Below are 16,631 nucleotides of genomic sequence, written 5' to 3'. Positions count from 1 at the left end.
TGTCGGCCTCTTTGCTTATTGTTCCTCACTTTCAGCTCCAGGGTCGTTATTTGTGACATATGTTTGTGCTCTTTCCCTGGCAGATTTTGGAAGTCTTTGCTTCTTTCCATGAATGTGAGACTAAATCCCCCTTCAACAATAATGCATACTGCGCTTCTTGCCTTGTGCCTCATCTCTGGTATCCACTGGGCTCTGCTTGTCAGTCCTTTTCTGCTTGTATCTTAAACAAGGAAACCACACTGTGGGCCAAACAGAAAATCCTTGGGGGCAGAGTCATCCGTTTAACACTGTTTGTATATTTTGTTAATATACCTTGTGTATTAACTTGGATTTGATGCTCTAGCCCTCTTGTATCTTTATTTTTGATACTCTAGAATTGTATGCTCTCATCCTCTTATATCTTTGTAAAGGTTGTTTAATAATTTTTATGCTTTGTTTTTTCTTCGAAACAAATTCCCACTCTGTTGTCCAGGCTGGAGTGCAATGCGCAATCTTGGCTCACTACAACCCTGCCTCCAGGGTTCAAGCAATTCTCGTGCCTCAGTCTCCCAAGAAGCTGGGATTACAGGTGTGCACCACCACACCTGGCTAACTTTTTGTATTTTTAATAGAAGTAGGGTTTCACCATATTGGCCAGGCTGGTCTTGAACTCGTGACCTCAAATGATCCACCTACCTCTGCCTCCCAAAGTGCTGGGATTACAGGCGTGAGCCACTGCGCCCAGCCATGTTTCATAAATTTTTAAACACTGACACTAACCTCTTTGGAATATGAGAAGCCATTCTCTTCCTAACGAGAATGTCACAGGAAAAAGTAAACAGTTCTTGATTCAAGAAATAGATAAGATGCAACCCCTAGAACTGTTGCAGCTGAGCCCAACTGAGGGAGCATACCTAGTCTGGCATTTTCCCTCTTTAGAATTTTGCAAGGTGTCCCCAGATCAGAATGACCTGACAGTCCCTCTTAAGTGAATCATCCTTATTGATCCATATGTTTATTCTAAACATATCCTCTGTTTCATAACATTGTAGGCCTCTATTCATCATTTAGATTTTCTGATATGTAAAATATTTACCCAGATGTACTCTACAAAAGGCAACTTTCAAGAGCAATCTTCTTTTCTCCCTCTTTAGAAAATGCCATTTTGGAAAGCAATGCTGGGAAGACTTTATATTACACAAGATTCTATAAATAGAGCATTTGACTTCCAGTCTGTTCTCATCTATGCAATGAGTTACAAATGGTTATCAAAACTGAAGGATCAGCCTGGCATGGTAGCTCACGCCTGTAATCCCATCACTTTGGGAAGTCGAGGCAGGCAGATCACTTGAGTTCAGTAGTTCGAGACCAGCCTGGCCAACATGGCGAAGCCCTGTCTCTACTAAAAAAAAAAAAAAAAAAAAATTAGCCAGGTGTGGTGGTGCATGCCTGTAATCCCAGCTACTTGGGAAGCTGAAGCAGGAGAATTGATTGAACCTGGGAGGCAGAGATTTCAGTGAGCTGAGATCGCACCACTACACTCCAGCCTGGGCGACAGAGGAAGACCCTGTCTCAGAAAAACAAACAAAAAACCCTTCAGGTTCACAACTCTTCTAAAACCATTTGTGTGGCAAATGGGGACCTCAGGCCCCAGTGATCAATGTTCTCCATCTGTTTTTAGCAGCAGAAAAAGCACATTCCCTCTTAATTAGTGGTTGATATTACAGCAATTCCTGGTGAAAGGAAAATCATAAAAGTAGCTCTTTTGTGAACCACTGGTTTCAACCAAGTTTTACTATAGTATTGATGAATTTGTGAACCTTTGTCATAGACAGGGGTGCCCCACAGCTTATGAGAAACAGAGTTTAGGGACTGAGTTTCTAGATGGATTTGTGCATGTATTCATTCTTAGAAGGCGGAAGTTAATCATAAAGTTTATTTAATGAAGCATACTGTTTTGTTGATGTTTGGGAAAAATAAGACTTAATGAGTAAATTTAATGACGGATTGATGGGCCCAGCCTAGTAGGTGCTTGAAAAAAACTGATGGAACTATAGAGAAGTCAGTTGGAGCATCTGAATCTGCCTCAGACAGGCGGAACACTCGCTATGTGATAGGTAATTAGAGGCATGCAGCATCGCATCTGAGAGCTGCACATGGATTTCAATCCTCATGCTACCACTTTGTAGCTTCATACCTTGCACAAAATATTTAACCTCCCTGAGTCAGTTCCTGTGGGGATAAAAATATCTTCACTGCATTTTTGTACTGTACAAAGAACTTGGCACTTCTCCCTGGCACTTGGTAAACATTCAAAATAAATAGTAGCAATAATTTAATATAGGATGGATTCCAATTTAGTGTCAGGTAGACAGTCACTATATAGAGGTTTTTTCCCCACTGCCTTTCCTTGACTAAAGGATGGAGAGAGAAAGTCACACTTTCCAGGTACATAAGAGCCCTCCAAAGAGTCAGGAAGTGGGTGACAATTGACATATCCACCCCGACAGCAGATAGGCAGAGCCAGCTACCACAGGGGTCAGTCAGCCTCCCATTCCAGAAGTGGGTGTGCTAGTTCATTCTGCTGGGTTTCTAAGATATTACAAAAACACTGGTTTTAAAAATAGCAAAACATTCTTTTAATCAGACTTTTAAAATGTCTACTTGGTAAGGTAGGTGTTGTTTTAGTTACCTAACTGTGGAATCACAAACTTTGTAATCATCCTAAACCCAAAAAAAGAGCTCCAGAAATGCTTGGCATCCTGTAGGTCCCAATAGCATAATCTTTTAGTGGCAGAGTCGGGGGTTTTGAAGTACTGGAATGCCTGTGGAAAAGCCGCATGCGGCTCTAAGGCTGTGAACAAGTGTCAGGAAACGGGTATTCCCAGGCAAACCCACACAGAAGTATCTAAGGTGAGAAGTGGTCTTGGATAACTGACTCCATTCCTCGGGCTTGGCCAGGCTAGCTCCTGGTGCTGCCAGATTTCATTACCTTGGATATGCCCGGCCTATAGAATTAGGGGCCTCACATGACTACCCAAGTTAAGAAAGTGCCATGAAATATGTTTGTTGATAATAAGTTGTGGAAAGTGGCTGAGAATTGATTCTACTCTGCATTTTTATTTTGTCTTTGGGCTTTTTCTCTCTGTAAGATATGAACATTAGAAAAGGTGTTGACAGATTTCCTCAACTCTGATGTATTAATATTTAAGCTTAGTGAGTATTTACTTTTTGAAATAACTGCTCTGCAAAAAGATACACTCAGGAGTCCACTAGTTAATGAGGTTTCCTAGGGCAATTGACATTTAATTAATTTTAATTACAAGCTTTGAGGAGTACTTTGTAAGAAAGCCACACCTAAGTTCCCATTTGTTAATTGAAATAAGCGCTAAATTATTATTGTGTTTTGGTAACTTTGAAATTAATTGCCTTCTGTTTCATGTAGGTTCCTTTTAAATGAAAGCTTCTAGGCCACGCTGCTGTGTCCATTGAAAATCTTAATGATTAGAATGATAATAAAGATAATTATAATCTTCCATTGCAGCAGTCCCCAACCTTTTTGGCATCAGGGACCAGTGTCATGGAAGACAATTTTTTCACAAACCAGGGGTTGGGGGGAGAGGGTGGTTTTGGGGTGATTCACGTGCATTACGTTTATTGTACACTTTATTTCTGTTATTATTACATTGTAATATATAATGAAATAATGATACAACTCACCATAGTATAGAATCAATGAGAGCCCTGAGCTTGTTTTCCTGCAACTGGAAGGTCCCATCCTGGGGTGATGGGAGACAGTGACAGATCATCAGGCATTAGATTCTCATAAGGAGCGTGCAGAGAACTCTCACATGTGCAGTTCACAGTAGGGTTCGTGCTCCTATGAGAATCTAATGCCTCCACTGGTATGACAGGAGGCAGAGCTCAGGCAGTAATATGAGCGATGGGGAGCAGCTGTAGATACAGACGAAGCTTCATTGGCTCCCTTGCCAGCTGCTCACCTCCTGCTCTGCAACCTGGTTCCTATCAGGCCACAGCCCAGTACCAGTCCATATCCCAAAAGCTGGGGACCCCTGTTCTATTGGATAAGTCCTGTTTCAAACCTGTACAATTAGGTACGTACCATTTGTATAAAATGACAATAATAGGAAGGCTATACACCACTTAAGTATATCTGTCACATGTTATACTCCTTGCTCAGGAAAAATCTTTATTCTGCCCCTCGATGGTATATATTTTCTGAGTCCATGAAAGCACCCTAGATTTTAAACAAGTACATCTTTTCAGAACCACTTGCCCCTCTTGCCACTGAGTGAGTGGCTGCCACTCCCTCCCCTGGGCCTCCCTTGCCTGAGGCTGGAATATTGGAGACCATTTCTGAGAAAGGTCTGTGTTAAGTCCTTATCATCAATGTATAAAAATGGTAAAAAGCTCATGCATCTGAGAATCAGGATTTTGACTGTAAATCACATTTGCCCTTGTGTAATTAGTCAAATAGAGGTTTATTTATTGTACTTTGTCATTATAAAACTTTAATTTCTGTTTGGCTGAAAATATCCACTGATGGTTGTGAGACAGGGTTATGAACTCTTTGTATAAAAGCCTCTTTATAAATAAGATTTCTTACAGCTGTAATGATTTTGTTATCTGGGAGTGTGGGAAGAAATGTAAAATACAGGGCAGAGGGCAGTCAGTGAAGGCAAAGTTACAAAGTTCAAGGAAGCATGGTTACAAAACTCCTTTCTTTGAATTGCTGACGTTGTCCTGCATTCGGCTTTTTAGGGAAGAAAATGTGCAAGAAAGGTGAATCTCATTTTAAATCAAGCTCATCTACAGTGTATGTATTTTCTTAGGCATTGTCGATATGGAAACAAAGTGATTCTTACTCCACCTAAGTATGCCACAATCTCTTTATTGATTGCCCACAATTCTGAGCAATGTGATCTTTGAGGCAGGAGGTATATTCCATCCCCCATTCCCCTGACAGGCATGTGACAGTTGATTCTAGAAGGTTAACTAAGAAAATACATGGGTCTGTCAGCAGATGTCCCTAGATCCATTGTCTTGTCTGTAAGAGTCGAGCAGCCGCCACTGCTCTGAAATTGATTTTTTTCCCAAAAGGCTATCTGAAGACTGTAAGTAAAGACTGTGCTGGTTAACTGTCCTGTTTAGCTTTCTTAAGCTCTGTGGTCCTGTTAGTGACTGCGTGTGAAAGTTGTGTTTCCTCCACAGAACAGAGGAGTTGGGTGTTGTAAGAAACAAAGGCTTTCCAAGAAATGCTGTTGTACCAAAAAGCCCCCAGTCTTACACAATGCTGTTTCATAAACCCCTAGGAAGTGTCGGAGAAAGAGGTGTAACTGGAGAAAGAAATTATTTCATAGATAATATGTAGAAAATACCCCAATTGTATGTATGTTTCCATTTTTGTCCTCCAAAGATCTGCATGTAACTCTGCTTTCCACTCGTGCACTGATGAGCTTCCTACTGTTCACAAATTCTCGCGCATTATTTTCAACATGTGGCAATTTAGAGGAGACTTTGTTTTCCATTTTTCAAATTACTGATCCTTTACCTTTGCACAGCTCCCTCCCAACTAAGCAAGAGTTAGAACTGTAGGAAGGAGAGAAGGGGAAAAAAGGTTAAATGTCTATTCCAGGACTCAGGAAATGAAGTTAAGCTCCCTGGGCAGTATTCTGAAAGTAAAGAGAATAGTGCCGTTTTATGACGTGTTTGATTTGGACCATAGGTTGGAGTTGCATTTGACTTTGTTGACCACTTTCAGTTAGAAATGTGAAGCTTTCCAAAGCATTTGTTCTATTAGGTGTGTTTCATCTTTGCTTTCACTGTTAGGTAATACGCTACCATTAATTTTTCTATCTTCTTGTGGCCAATGATGGCATGACAGAGGCAGAGAGCAATGGAAAAATGGTCTCCCCTTTATCTTCTTAAATGAAGGAAGAGCACAGGGTCCCAGGCATCAGTGTGCACTTGACCTCAAGCTTACATGCATGCATATACATACCCAGGCACATTTTTCAAGTTTTTAAAAATTTTTTTAAAAAGGCATGCCTCCTTCGAACCAGTATCCTTTTCTAACAACTGCCTCACTCCTTCCTTTCCAGACAATTCCTGAGAAGGGTGGTCTGCCCTCACCAACACCACTCTTACCTCCCATCTAGCCTTGACTTGCTGTAGTCTGGCTCTGCCCCCTCACTTGACTCATGCTTCATTTGCTAAGATCACCAGTGACCTACTGACTGTCACATAAGGGGAACCTCTTCCAGCCTCTTTCCTGACTTCATGACATCTCTCCATCTTTGTACTGTTGTTCCCCTGCAGCCCTCCCTCCCTTGGCTTTCTTGATACCATTCAGGCCTGATTCTGCTGAGAGCATTAAAGTGCAATTCCCTGTTTTCCCCCTCCTCTGTCTCCTCTTCTGCCCGTCCCTTCGGAGTTCAACATTCTTCGCTTCTCCTCTGGGATCTCAGTGCCGCCATAACTTCAGAGTCTGTCATTAGAACCCTGAGCTCAAAGATAGTATTTTCAAAACTGACCACCTCTATTTCTCCCAAGCCCTGCTCTAAATTTCCGACAAATGGCACCAGTGTTTTGTTTCATTATCTGAGCCCATAGACCAGATCATCATTCTGGTTCTTCTTTCGTGCCATGTTATTTCATGCTCTACCTTTTTTACACTTACAATCCCCCCTAAGACTTTCTCAATAAAATTAGCTATGAATTTGTTCTTCTCCTGCCACCTTGAGTAAATTCATGGTGCTCCCATGAACCTTGCACATACTTCTATTATTACACTTACCAGATTGTATCTTAATTATGTGTTTGTTTCGCTCCCTCATAAGTAATTCCATGAGTTACTCATTGTTGTATACTCAACACTAACTCAATGAGCACACAATAGGCATTCAACATGTTTGAACAAATAGCAAAGTGGAATTAATAGAGGCTGTAGGAAGAGAAAGTGATAGCCATGTTCTTCAGACTTTTAGGGATGATGGAAGTAGATGCCTGTGATCCCAGCTGTTGACCCCCAGGACAGACACCTTTTGCAGCTTGCTTTAAGCCCCCACTACTAGATTATTTCAGTCGCCTGAATATGCCTCTCTAGGAATATGCCCCATAGACTTAAGAGGGTGAAGTTGGAGAAAGAACAGAGCTCACCATTTCTACCTTTTAATTAATGAGCTTTCTGTTTAGCTCTGTATTAGCGATCTACAATGTGAATACCGAGGAGACTTGTATCAACACCAGAGTAGTGATGTCTCATGTTTGGTGAGAAGTGAAACATTGACTATTTTAGAAAACAGACAGACTTACTCTGAAGGAGCAAGAGGAGAGAAGTACGCTAGCAGTGGAACCGCTGGGAAGAAAAGCTTTAGGCCAGGAGATTGTTCAGGAAGCGAGGCTTTGGGTACAATGGGAGCTGACCCTCTATGCTGCCACCTGAATCCGCACTGTGCTCATTGAGCCTGTCATCAATAGGACTTTGGTTCCAGGAGCTTCTCTGTGAATACTCACGGTACTCATAACCAAAACTTAACTACACACAGGCAGAGGTCACCGTCATTAGTAACACTCACCTCAAAACAGAATACCAGCTCTTCACTGAGCACGAGGGTTGGAGGTACATTCCTGATAATACAGGGGCCCATCTCTCCTTGTGTTGCCGGTAGAAGTCATCCAGTCATAAACATTGCATTGGAAATAAATGGGAAGACTTTAGTTCTTTAGCTGCAATATAGTCCTTTAGATCTTCATTTTAGAAGAGTAATTACTCCGGGGTGTGCTAGATTAAAGCCATAGCATTTCCTAGTTCAGGAATACTGTCATTGTCATTTTCACCATGACACTGTGTTGGTGGTAGAGTTGGTGGTAGTCATATGTGCCAGGTCTGCTGGTGCCTTTTTTCCCCTAGCTTGACTCAGTGTCACCAAAAAAACATAACATCTAGCCCAAATGACTTGTCAATAATAATTTCCACACAAACATATAAAAGGTATTCCATGGTGTGTGTGTGTGTGTGTGTGTGTGTGTGTATATATGTATATATATATATATATTTTAAGTGCCTTTTTTTGTATTTTCTTGTGATATTTCTTAACATCTACCAGGCAATGGTGACATGCTCATGCCAGAACAACAAATCCCCAAACTCTGCTATCCCCAGGATGGAAATAACAAGGATGGCAGTCCCTACATTTTAGCTCTCGGGCTCATTATAGATGGAGAGTAAGTAAATATGAACAGTGTGTGGCACACAGTGTGTAATGTTTGGGGCTGGCCCACAGGAACTGGCATTTGAGTGTGGTGGGCAGTAAAAACCAAACCAGAGAAAGGGGCAAGAAAGTACAGGCTGTGCTGAGGGGACATGAGTCCACCACTTTGCATGGTCCTATGTGCCTGTATAGACCAGGAGCAGTGGGAGAAATTGCTAGAAAGACAGGTGGGAGCCTGGCTGCACAGAGCCTTGGGTGGCAGGCAGGGAGGCCAGCCTTCATCCAGGAATCAGAGGGAGCTGCCGGAGACAGCCAGTAACACGATGAGAGCCACATGCTGAGGCTTCTTGAAGGAATGTGCTGAAAATGTTCCACTTAAAAGCTAAATTGAATATGAAGGAAAACTGGAAATAGGGTGATTGACCATCCAGTCATATAAATTGCCTTTTATTGACAGATAAAATTCATCTAAAGCACAACTACCTTCCTCCTGAATATAAATATCCCACATGAATCAAATCAAGAGGCAAAGAGTAATAGAATTGCTACTGTTCTGAGAGACAGGAAGTAAGGTAGCACAATAAACCCTCACTCTCTGTCACTTCTGAATCCTAAAATGCATACATCCCACCACAGCATGTAATTCTTACCTTAAGATGCAGAGAAATAGGCTGTCATTGGAGTGGCCACCCATGCAGCAGCAAGTTGCGAGTCATAATGCCACTTGGAGATGTGTCTGTGGAGTCTTCAGCTGTGCCCACCTGCTGCGGGCCACCCGTCACCTGCTTGGTGTAGCGCAAGCCACTCACTCTGTGCCTCAACAAAATGACGCCCAAAATTCTCATCATGGAGTCCCTTTAAAGTCATCCTTTAAAACAACAATAAAACACCTTTCTCTAAAGTGAGTTTCAAGTAAGCCTAATTCTTTTACTTTGACCTCACATAACACCCAGACTGCCCTCCCATCACAACAGATAAAAATCCCTGGCCTCATATTCTTGTTTGACTGACATCCCGTCTCCTAAGAGTAAGAATCAGGTGTGTCTGTGTCTGTCTCTCTCTCTCTCTCACACACACACACACACACACACACACATTAGTTTTTTAACTCCTTTTAAGAGTCATGCGGCCACCCAAAAGCTTTCTGTGTCTCAAATTCTGTCTGGAGCATCAACTGTAAACACTCCCAGTTGGCCCTGACTGCCTCCTCACCAGGCCATGTAGCTTAGAAATGCTTCTTTTCACTACCACTGTCTCCTCACCATTGTGGGAAACTTACTGGAAAGCCCTCAGGAGTTCCTAGTTATGAAGGTGGCAGAACCAGCTCTAAGTGACCTTGGGTACTTAGGGTTGGTTATAAGAACAGGAAGAGGGGAGTTACTTTAGGTCAAATTCAACTGCAAGTGGCTTTTCTGAGTTTATAGACCTAAGTCAGCCGACTATTGTAAATTAAAATACATATTGTAATTGACATCTGAGCATATTATAATTGACATCCCAGGTAAGTGGTCCCTAATGAAATGTTATATTTAATGGCTAATTCCAAAATTTTGAAAATGCTAAATTGAATCCAGCATTAACCATGTTTTCTTCATGTTCCACTCTAAGCCAATATTGGGAAGTGACTATTTTAAAATTAAAAAGTTAACTGACAGAGTCCTTATCATCTCACATTTTCCATTAGAACCAAGCACATCTATAATAAAGTGACACCCATCCACCCTAAATTCTGTGGATATTCCCTAAGAACGAAAAGAAACACATGGCTACTGTGCAGTTCACTAACAAGACAGAAGGAAGATGAACCAGAGCCAGAAAGCGGGTGGCCCAGCCTGAGCTCCGGTAACCTGCTTGGTTCTCAGCCTCTTAAGAAAAGACCCAGCCAGACACAGTGGCCCACACCTCTAATCCCAGCACTTTGGGAGGCCAGGGCAGGTTGATCACCTGAGGTCAGGAATTCGAGACCAGCCTGGCCAGCATGGTGAAACCCTTTCTCTACTAAAACTACAAAATTAGCCAGGTGTGGTGGCACATGCCTGTGCTCCCAGCTACTTGGGAGGCTGAGGCAGGGGAATTGCTTGAACCTGGGAGGTGGAGGTTGCAATGACCCGAGATCATGCCATTGCACTCCAGCCTGGGCAACAAGAGTGAAACTCCGTCTCAAAAAAAGAAGACCCCAGAATAGGGCAAGAGTCTTTCCTGGGCCAGCCCAACTAAGCATTCCTGTCATGTCATTATCCAAACCTCGTTTCCTCCTGGGTGTCCTTTCTGCAGTCATCCACCACCTTTTTAAAAACTTACAAGTGGAAAGCCTGCATCTATTGGGGAAGAAATCTGCTGTTCCAAATATTTTATTTTAATCTAAAGAGCTTCTCCAGATGAAACCATCCTTCTCACCAACCCAGTGGATCCCAGTAACCAGGGCTGTGGGTCCTGCAGGTAGGAACAGTGATCCCAAGTCCCAGGAAGAAATGCAGGTGATAAGACTTTTAAAATTGCTTCCGTTGCATTTAGAATTGGGTTTACTGGGCTACCCATAGCTATGGGTCTTTTCTTAATGGCTGCTTTCCTCTGGCAAGTGAATCAGGCCTGGGATGTCAGGTAGAGGTCCCGGGTACAGTGCAGATACTAGGAGATGCAGTGTGATAACATGAACCTATTTCATTTCAGCTTAAGCAAACTCACTACCAATGTGCATAGGAGCTTGCTGTTTTCATTGTCTTATCCCAGAGTTGCTTGGCCAGAAAGGAATTGAAAGTGAAAGTGAAAGATTTGGTGAGAACATGGCTTAAAAGTAGACCGGGAGGGCATTTCAAAGCACAGTGTTTTTGGCAGAGTCAGAATAGGCTCTATTAATATTTTTACCTCTGTAACTTAGGGTAGACTAGCAGAGCCAGGTATAAACTGCCCCCTACTGCCTGACATAGAGAAGTACATGAAAAATGTTTTCCTCATGAGTAATTATAGTCTGAAATGCCTGTAAGGAATGGAAAGCAAATTAGGGGAATGGCAGGCGGTCTCAGAGAAGCTGTGGACATCACGGGTCAGCTAGATCCTCTCCAGTGTGAAGATGAAGGAAAGGTGAGAGAGCTGGAAACAGCTCTTATAAAAAGTAGTCTTTGGATTTAGAGAGCCTCTTACTACTCCTTCTGCAGCCTTGCTTGTCAGAGTGTGGACTGTGGTCCAGTAACATCAGTATAACCTAGGAGCTTCTTAGAAATGCATATTTACAGGCCCCACCCTGGATCAATGGAATCAAAGTCTGCATTTTAAACAAGATACCCAGGTGATAACACATGTTACATTTAAGAAGCCCTTGCTGGTTGCAATGTCTTATGCCTGTAATCCCAGTACTTTGGGAGGCCCAGGCAAGTGGATCACTTGAGGTCAGATGTTCAAGATCAGCCTGGCCAACAGGGTGAAACCCTGTCTCTACTAAAAATACAAAAATTAGCTGAGCATGGTGGCAGGCGCCTGTAATCCCAGCTACTCAGGAGGCTGAGGCAGGAGAATCGCTTGAACCCAGGAAGCAGAGGTTGCAGTGAGCTGAGGTTGTGCCACTGCATCCCAGCCTGGGCGACAGAGTGAGACACAGTCTTGTTTAAAAAAAAAAAAAAAGAAGGGCCAGGCGCGGTGGCTCAAGCCTGTAATCCCAGCACTTTGGGAGGCCGAGGCGGGTGGATCACGAGGTCAAGAGATCGAGACCATCCTGGTCAACATGGTGAAACCCCGTCTCTATTAAAAATACAAAAAATTAGCTGGGCATGGTGGTACGTGCCTGTAATCCCAGCTACTCAGGAGGCTGAGGCAGGAGAATTACCTGAACCCAGGAGGCGGAGGTTGCGGTGAGCCGAGATCGCGCCATTGCACTCCAGCCTGGGTAACATGAGTGAAACTCCGTCTCAAAAAAAAAAAAGAAGAAGAAGTCCTGACCAGGCACAGTGGCTCATGCCTGTAATCCTGACGCTTTGGGAAGCAGCCTAAGCAACATGGTGAAACTTCATCTCTACTAAAAATACAAAAAATTAGGTATACTGGTGCACACCTGTGGTCCCAGCTGCTCGGGAGGCTGAGGCAGGAGGATCACCTGAGCCCAGGAAGCAAACACTACAGTGAGCTAAGCCAAGATTGTGCCACTGCACTCCAACCTGGGTGACAAAGTAAAACTCCATCTCAAAAAAAAAAAGCCCTGAACATGACTTCAGAAGGAGCTTTAGCCCTGGACCAGCTCCAGGGTTCGCTAAGGTTTGGATCAAATTGAATTCAGCTAATAGAAGAGATGAATCCTCAAGTTAAGATTGTGAATGCCTTATGTTCTTATTTTCTAAATACTTCTTTTTTATCCATCCTCATAGTAGCTCTTTAACCACAGATACTTTAACTTGCTGTATTTTATATTACTTGCTATATTTCAGCAGCATCCAGCACTTGCCAAGCAGTTTCTTTCAAAAATCATTCTGTCCCAGCAAGTGGGTGACAGGCTCCTGATTTGCTCTCTGGCAGCCTCTGTGCTTCCCATCATTCTTGTTTACTTCAATCTTCTCTCTGCCATGCTTCCACCCTGCTGTTACTGTTTAAGAGTAGCAACTTGAGCAAGTCTGCAGGATCGAGCTGGCCCCCCAGTTGCATTGTCAGTCTGTTGCTAACCTGGAGTGTTCTTTTCTGCGCCAGGTCAGAGAAGAATGCCGGCTCCTGAACGCCCCACCTGTTCCACCCCGAAGCGCAAAGCCTTTGTCCACCAGTCCCTCCATCCCACCTCGCACAGTCAAGCCAGCGCGGCAACAGACTCGCTCTCCCAGCCCTACCTTGTCCTACTATTCTTCAGGGCTGCACAGCATGTAAGTCTTCTTGCCAGGTCCCACTACACCCTTATCTTCTCATCTGCCAGTTCATGGGTCCTTGAGAGCACTTTCAGGGTAGCTATAACTGAGACAGGGTGGTGGGAGAGGAAATGGCTTTTTAATTTTTTAAATAATTGTACTGGGTGAGCATGATGGGGCCTCTGTTGGTTTTGAGCTAGGATGGAAGAGCAAATGTCTTGGGAAGAAAAGATGTCACATGAATCAGAGAAATTCAGAGGTAAAGGCCAACTAGATTGTCCCTGAAACAACCTGAGCGCTGCCATCAGTTCTCACAAATCAACATCTAGTTCTTTCTGCTTTGACTTTGACACAAGCAGACAGCACGTTTGACCAAGACCTAAAATGGAAAGGGTCCCCTTGGCTATCTACTCTGAATTTCCATCCAGACAGGAGTCCCCTTTTGACCATCACTGTTGGGTGGTCATTTTCTCCTGTCCGGATACTTCCAGTGCTCTAAGCTCCTTCGTCTGCAATACGGCTCATTCCATTGTTGGCAACTACCAATTCTTCTTTTAAAAATAAAACCTTTATTATATTGAGTTGAAATCTATCTCTGTGTAACTTTCAATCATTTCTTACATCTAAAGAAACAAAAATAGGTCCATCCCATATCTCTTTGTCAACTCATGAAAATTCTGAGTCGGCTTTGATATGTCTTCTCTTCTCCGAAAGAAACATCCTCGCCTCCCTCTGCTATTCCCCCGACATCACTGTCAGATCCCTCACCGGCCTGCTCACCCACCTTTGAGCACACTCTAGTTTCATGTTGCTCTTAAAACATAGCCCCCCAGAGCTGAATCCACCGCTACACATGTGCTCGTTACAGTTTAAAGTAGCTCTCTTTGGAGGTATTTTTTCCCTGGACATTTAAATCCTTGTGCTAATGTTACTTGATTGTTCAGAAACAGTCTAAGGCAAGGATAAGCATTTTGTTGGATGCATTTCCTCCTACCTCAGACTTTTGGATGGAAATCGAGTCACGGGTGGTGTGATGCCATCATGTCACTGTAACGCAAGCATGACAAGCGTGCGGACCCATTTACTATTCTCTTACTCTACCCTTGCTCGCTGCAGACATCATTCATCAATTATGGCACCTGTTGGTGCAAAGCGCACACATGACTTAAGAATTTCCCTCATCATAAAGACTCAGGCACCTATTAACAATGATTTCCTTACTAGCTGAAATATTTATTCTATCTCCACTGTAGCATGTTAAATCATTATGTACATATCCACAATTACCAATGTATTTTATTAAAGATCCTTTTTTAAAAAACCTCAGTGAAGTTAGAAGGTACTTTATTGAATTCATGTTAAGAAATGCTGTTTTTTTTTTCTGACTGCACTTTTCTACTCAGCAGTAACATCTATAAATAATGAAAGCCTTGGGATTTGGCTTTTTTCTTTTAAAGATTTCTCTTTCTGTGTTTTACTTTTAAGCAGCGTCACTAAAACTGACACAAGTCCTTGTGAAAGCGCTCCTGTTTCCTGCTATCCATGTAACCGAGTGAAAACTGATTCTGTGGACCTGAAATCCCCGTTTGGAAGTCCTTCTGCTGAAGCTGTGTCCTCTCGGCTCTCGTGGCCTAACCATTATTCAGGAGCCTCAGAGAGCCAGACCAGGAGCGACTTCCTGCTGGATCCAAGCAGGAGTTATAGTTATCCCAGACAAAAGACGCCAGGCACACCAAAGAGAAACTGCCCAGCACCTTTTGATTTTGACGGCTGTGAGCTCTTGGCCAGCCCCCCTAGCTCAGCCACTGTAGACTTCAGTAGCAGCATCTCTGGTTGTCCCAAGTCAGCCAGCTACTCTCTGGAGAGCACAGACATGAAAACTCTTGCAGCTGGTGTGACAAAGCAGAGTACTTCATGCCCTGCCTTACCACCCAGGGCCCCAAAACTAGTGGAAGAGAAGGCTGCCTCCGAAATATCTCCTTTGCCTCTGAAAATTGATGGTGCTGAGGAAGACCCCAAGTCTGGGTCACCAGATCTCTCTGAGGACCAGTATTTTGTTAAAAAGGGCATGCCGGACACCTTCTCTGCCTCCTACCCTTTCTCATCTCCGCTCCACCTCCAGCTGGCCCCCCGATCCTGTGGCGATGGTTCCCCTTGGCAGCCACCTGCTGACCTATCAGGACTCTCCATAGAGGAAGTATCCAAGTCACTACGGTTCATTGGTTTGTCCGAAGATGTCATATCATTCTTTGTTACCGAAAAGATTGATGGGAACCTGCTTGTTCAGCTAACAGAAGAAATCCTCTCAGAGGATTTCAAACTGAGCAAACTTCAGGTGAAGAAGATAATGCAATTCATTAATGGCTGGAGGCCCAAAATATAGCCAAATAACTCCAGCCAGCATGGAACAAAACTGATCAATGTGTGTGCTAGAAGGGGTGGGCTGGGACACAATTTCATGTTTTTGCACTAAAAACCTTCTCTGTAAATAGGGATAAGAGAAACTCTTACTATGCAGATTATGTTTTTGAATGGTGAACAGGCTATTTTGTACATCAATAAAAATGCTGTACAGAACACTTGGAGGTGTGCCTTGTACGTCACTCAACAAACACTCAGCAGCTGCTAAAAGAAAAAAAGGCATATGCAGAGAAATCATTCTTACCCAAGTAGGTTTATGCGAGAAGGTATGATATTTATTACAAAATAGCCAAAGCTGAAAGACATAAAAATCTAAAAAAAAAAAAAAAAAAAAGCTTTTGAACAACAATTCCCTTCTTTCAGGAGGGTTGACTTTAGACGATTAACTATGTTCTGTGCTCTGTCATTCGGATTGCTTCATGCTAATTGTTTTACTCTTGTGCCTGAAAATGTTAATGATATGAATTGACACTTTAATGTTATATGCTTGGTGGGGATCTTTTTATCACAAGGCATTTTCCAAAAGTCATGTGTTGATAAAGGGATATATGTTATCCTTAGAAATCACACAAATCATGACCACAATAATTTATCTGTAACTGCTGCTAATTTTATTGAGCAGAGAAAAAAGAATATACATATATAAATGTGTATAGTTGTATACACAACACACCCATATATGTTTTACACATAATTTTGATTATGATATTTAGATAACATCTGTTCACTTTTAAATAATACGTTGAGGTTTTGGGACTGTTAACTACGTTGATTCTCTTAGGAATAGTGGACAGAATGACTCCAAAGATTCTCAGAACCCTGTCACTTGAAGCTCAGTCTTATTTGGGTTCACTGAAAACTTAGAACAAATCAGTAAAGAGTCCTGTGTTGAAGAATTCAGTTTGAGTTTAAGCCCACTGCAAGGCTGGTTTTTGCATGTAATACTCCCATGACATCTGGGGAAATGACAGTTTCTGTTGAATTCTAATTCTCGGGTTTGAGGGTCTCTTTCCCCTGGTGTCTGATGGCGAGAAGTCTGAAGAACATTTGTCAGAGCACATTAGGTTTCTCAACCTGCTTCATGCTTTACGAGGGCTCAGAAATCAGACACACCAGGCTTTATTGTGTATGCTACATATGTTGAGTATTTTTTAAATACCAATAAGAGGACTTGTTT

At 42.8% G+C, this 16,631-nt stretch overlaps 1 protein-coding gene across 2 annotated transcripts in view; it reads left to right on the top strand.

The window, feature by feature from the left end:
* The window catches only part of GAREM1 (GRB2 associated regulator of MAPK1 subtype 1), a 194,584-nt gene extending 178,816 nt beyond the window's left edge, over positions 1 to 15,768 (top strand). The window contains exons 5-6 of one of the 2 annotated variants that reach the window (XM_017507133.2): positions 12,885 to 13,051; positions 14,522 to 15,768. In XM_017507133.2, coding sequence (XP_017362622.1) covers positions 12,885 to 13,051; positions 14,522 to 15,416 — 1,062 coding nt within the window. In that variant the 3' untranslated portion in view covers positions 15,417 to 15,768. Of the gene's footprint in view, positions 1 to 12,884; positions 13,052 to 14,518 lie in introns of both variants that reach the window. The other variant, XM_017507132.2, reaches the window with a different exon arrangement.
* Positions 15,769 to 16,631: the final 863 nt, after the last annotated feature.

This window comes from Cebus imitator, unplaced genomic scaffold (genome assembly GCF_001604975.1).
Source record: "Cebus imitator isolate Cc_AM_T3 unplaced genomic scaffold, Cebus_imitator-1.0 Scaffold369, whole genome shotgun sequence".
Lineage (NCBI taxonomy): Eukaryota > Metazoa > Chordata > Mammalia > Primates > Cebidae > Cebus > Cebus imitator.
Note: the sequence above shows the minus strand (reverse complement) of the source record. Positions and strands in the feature narration are given on the sequence as shown.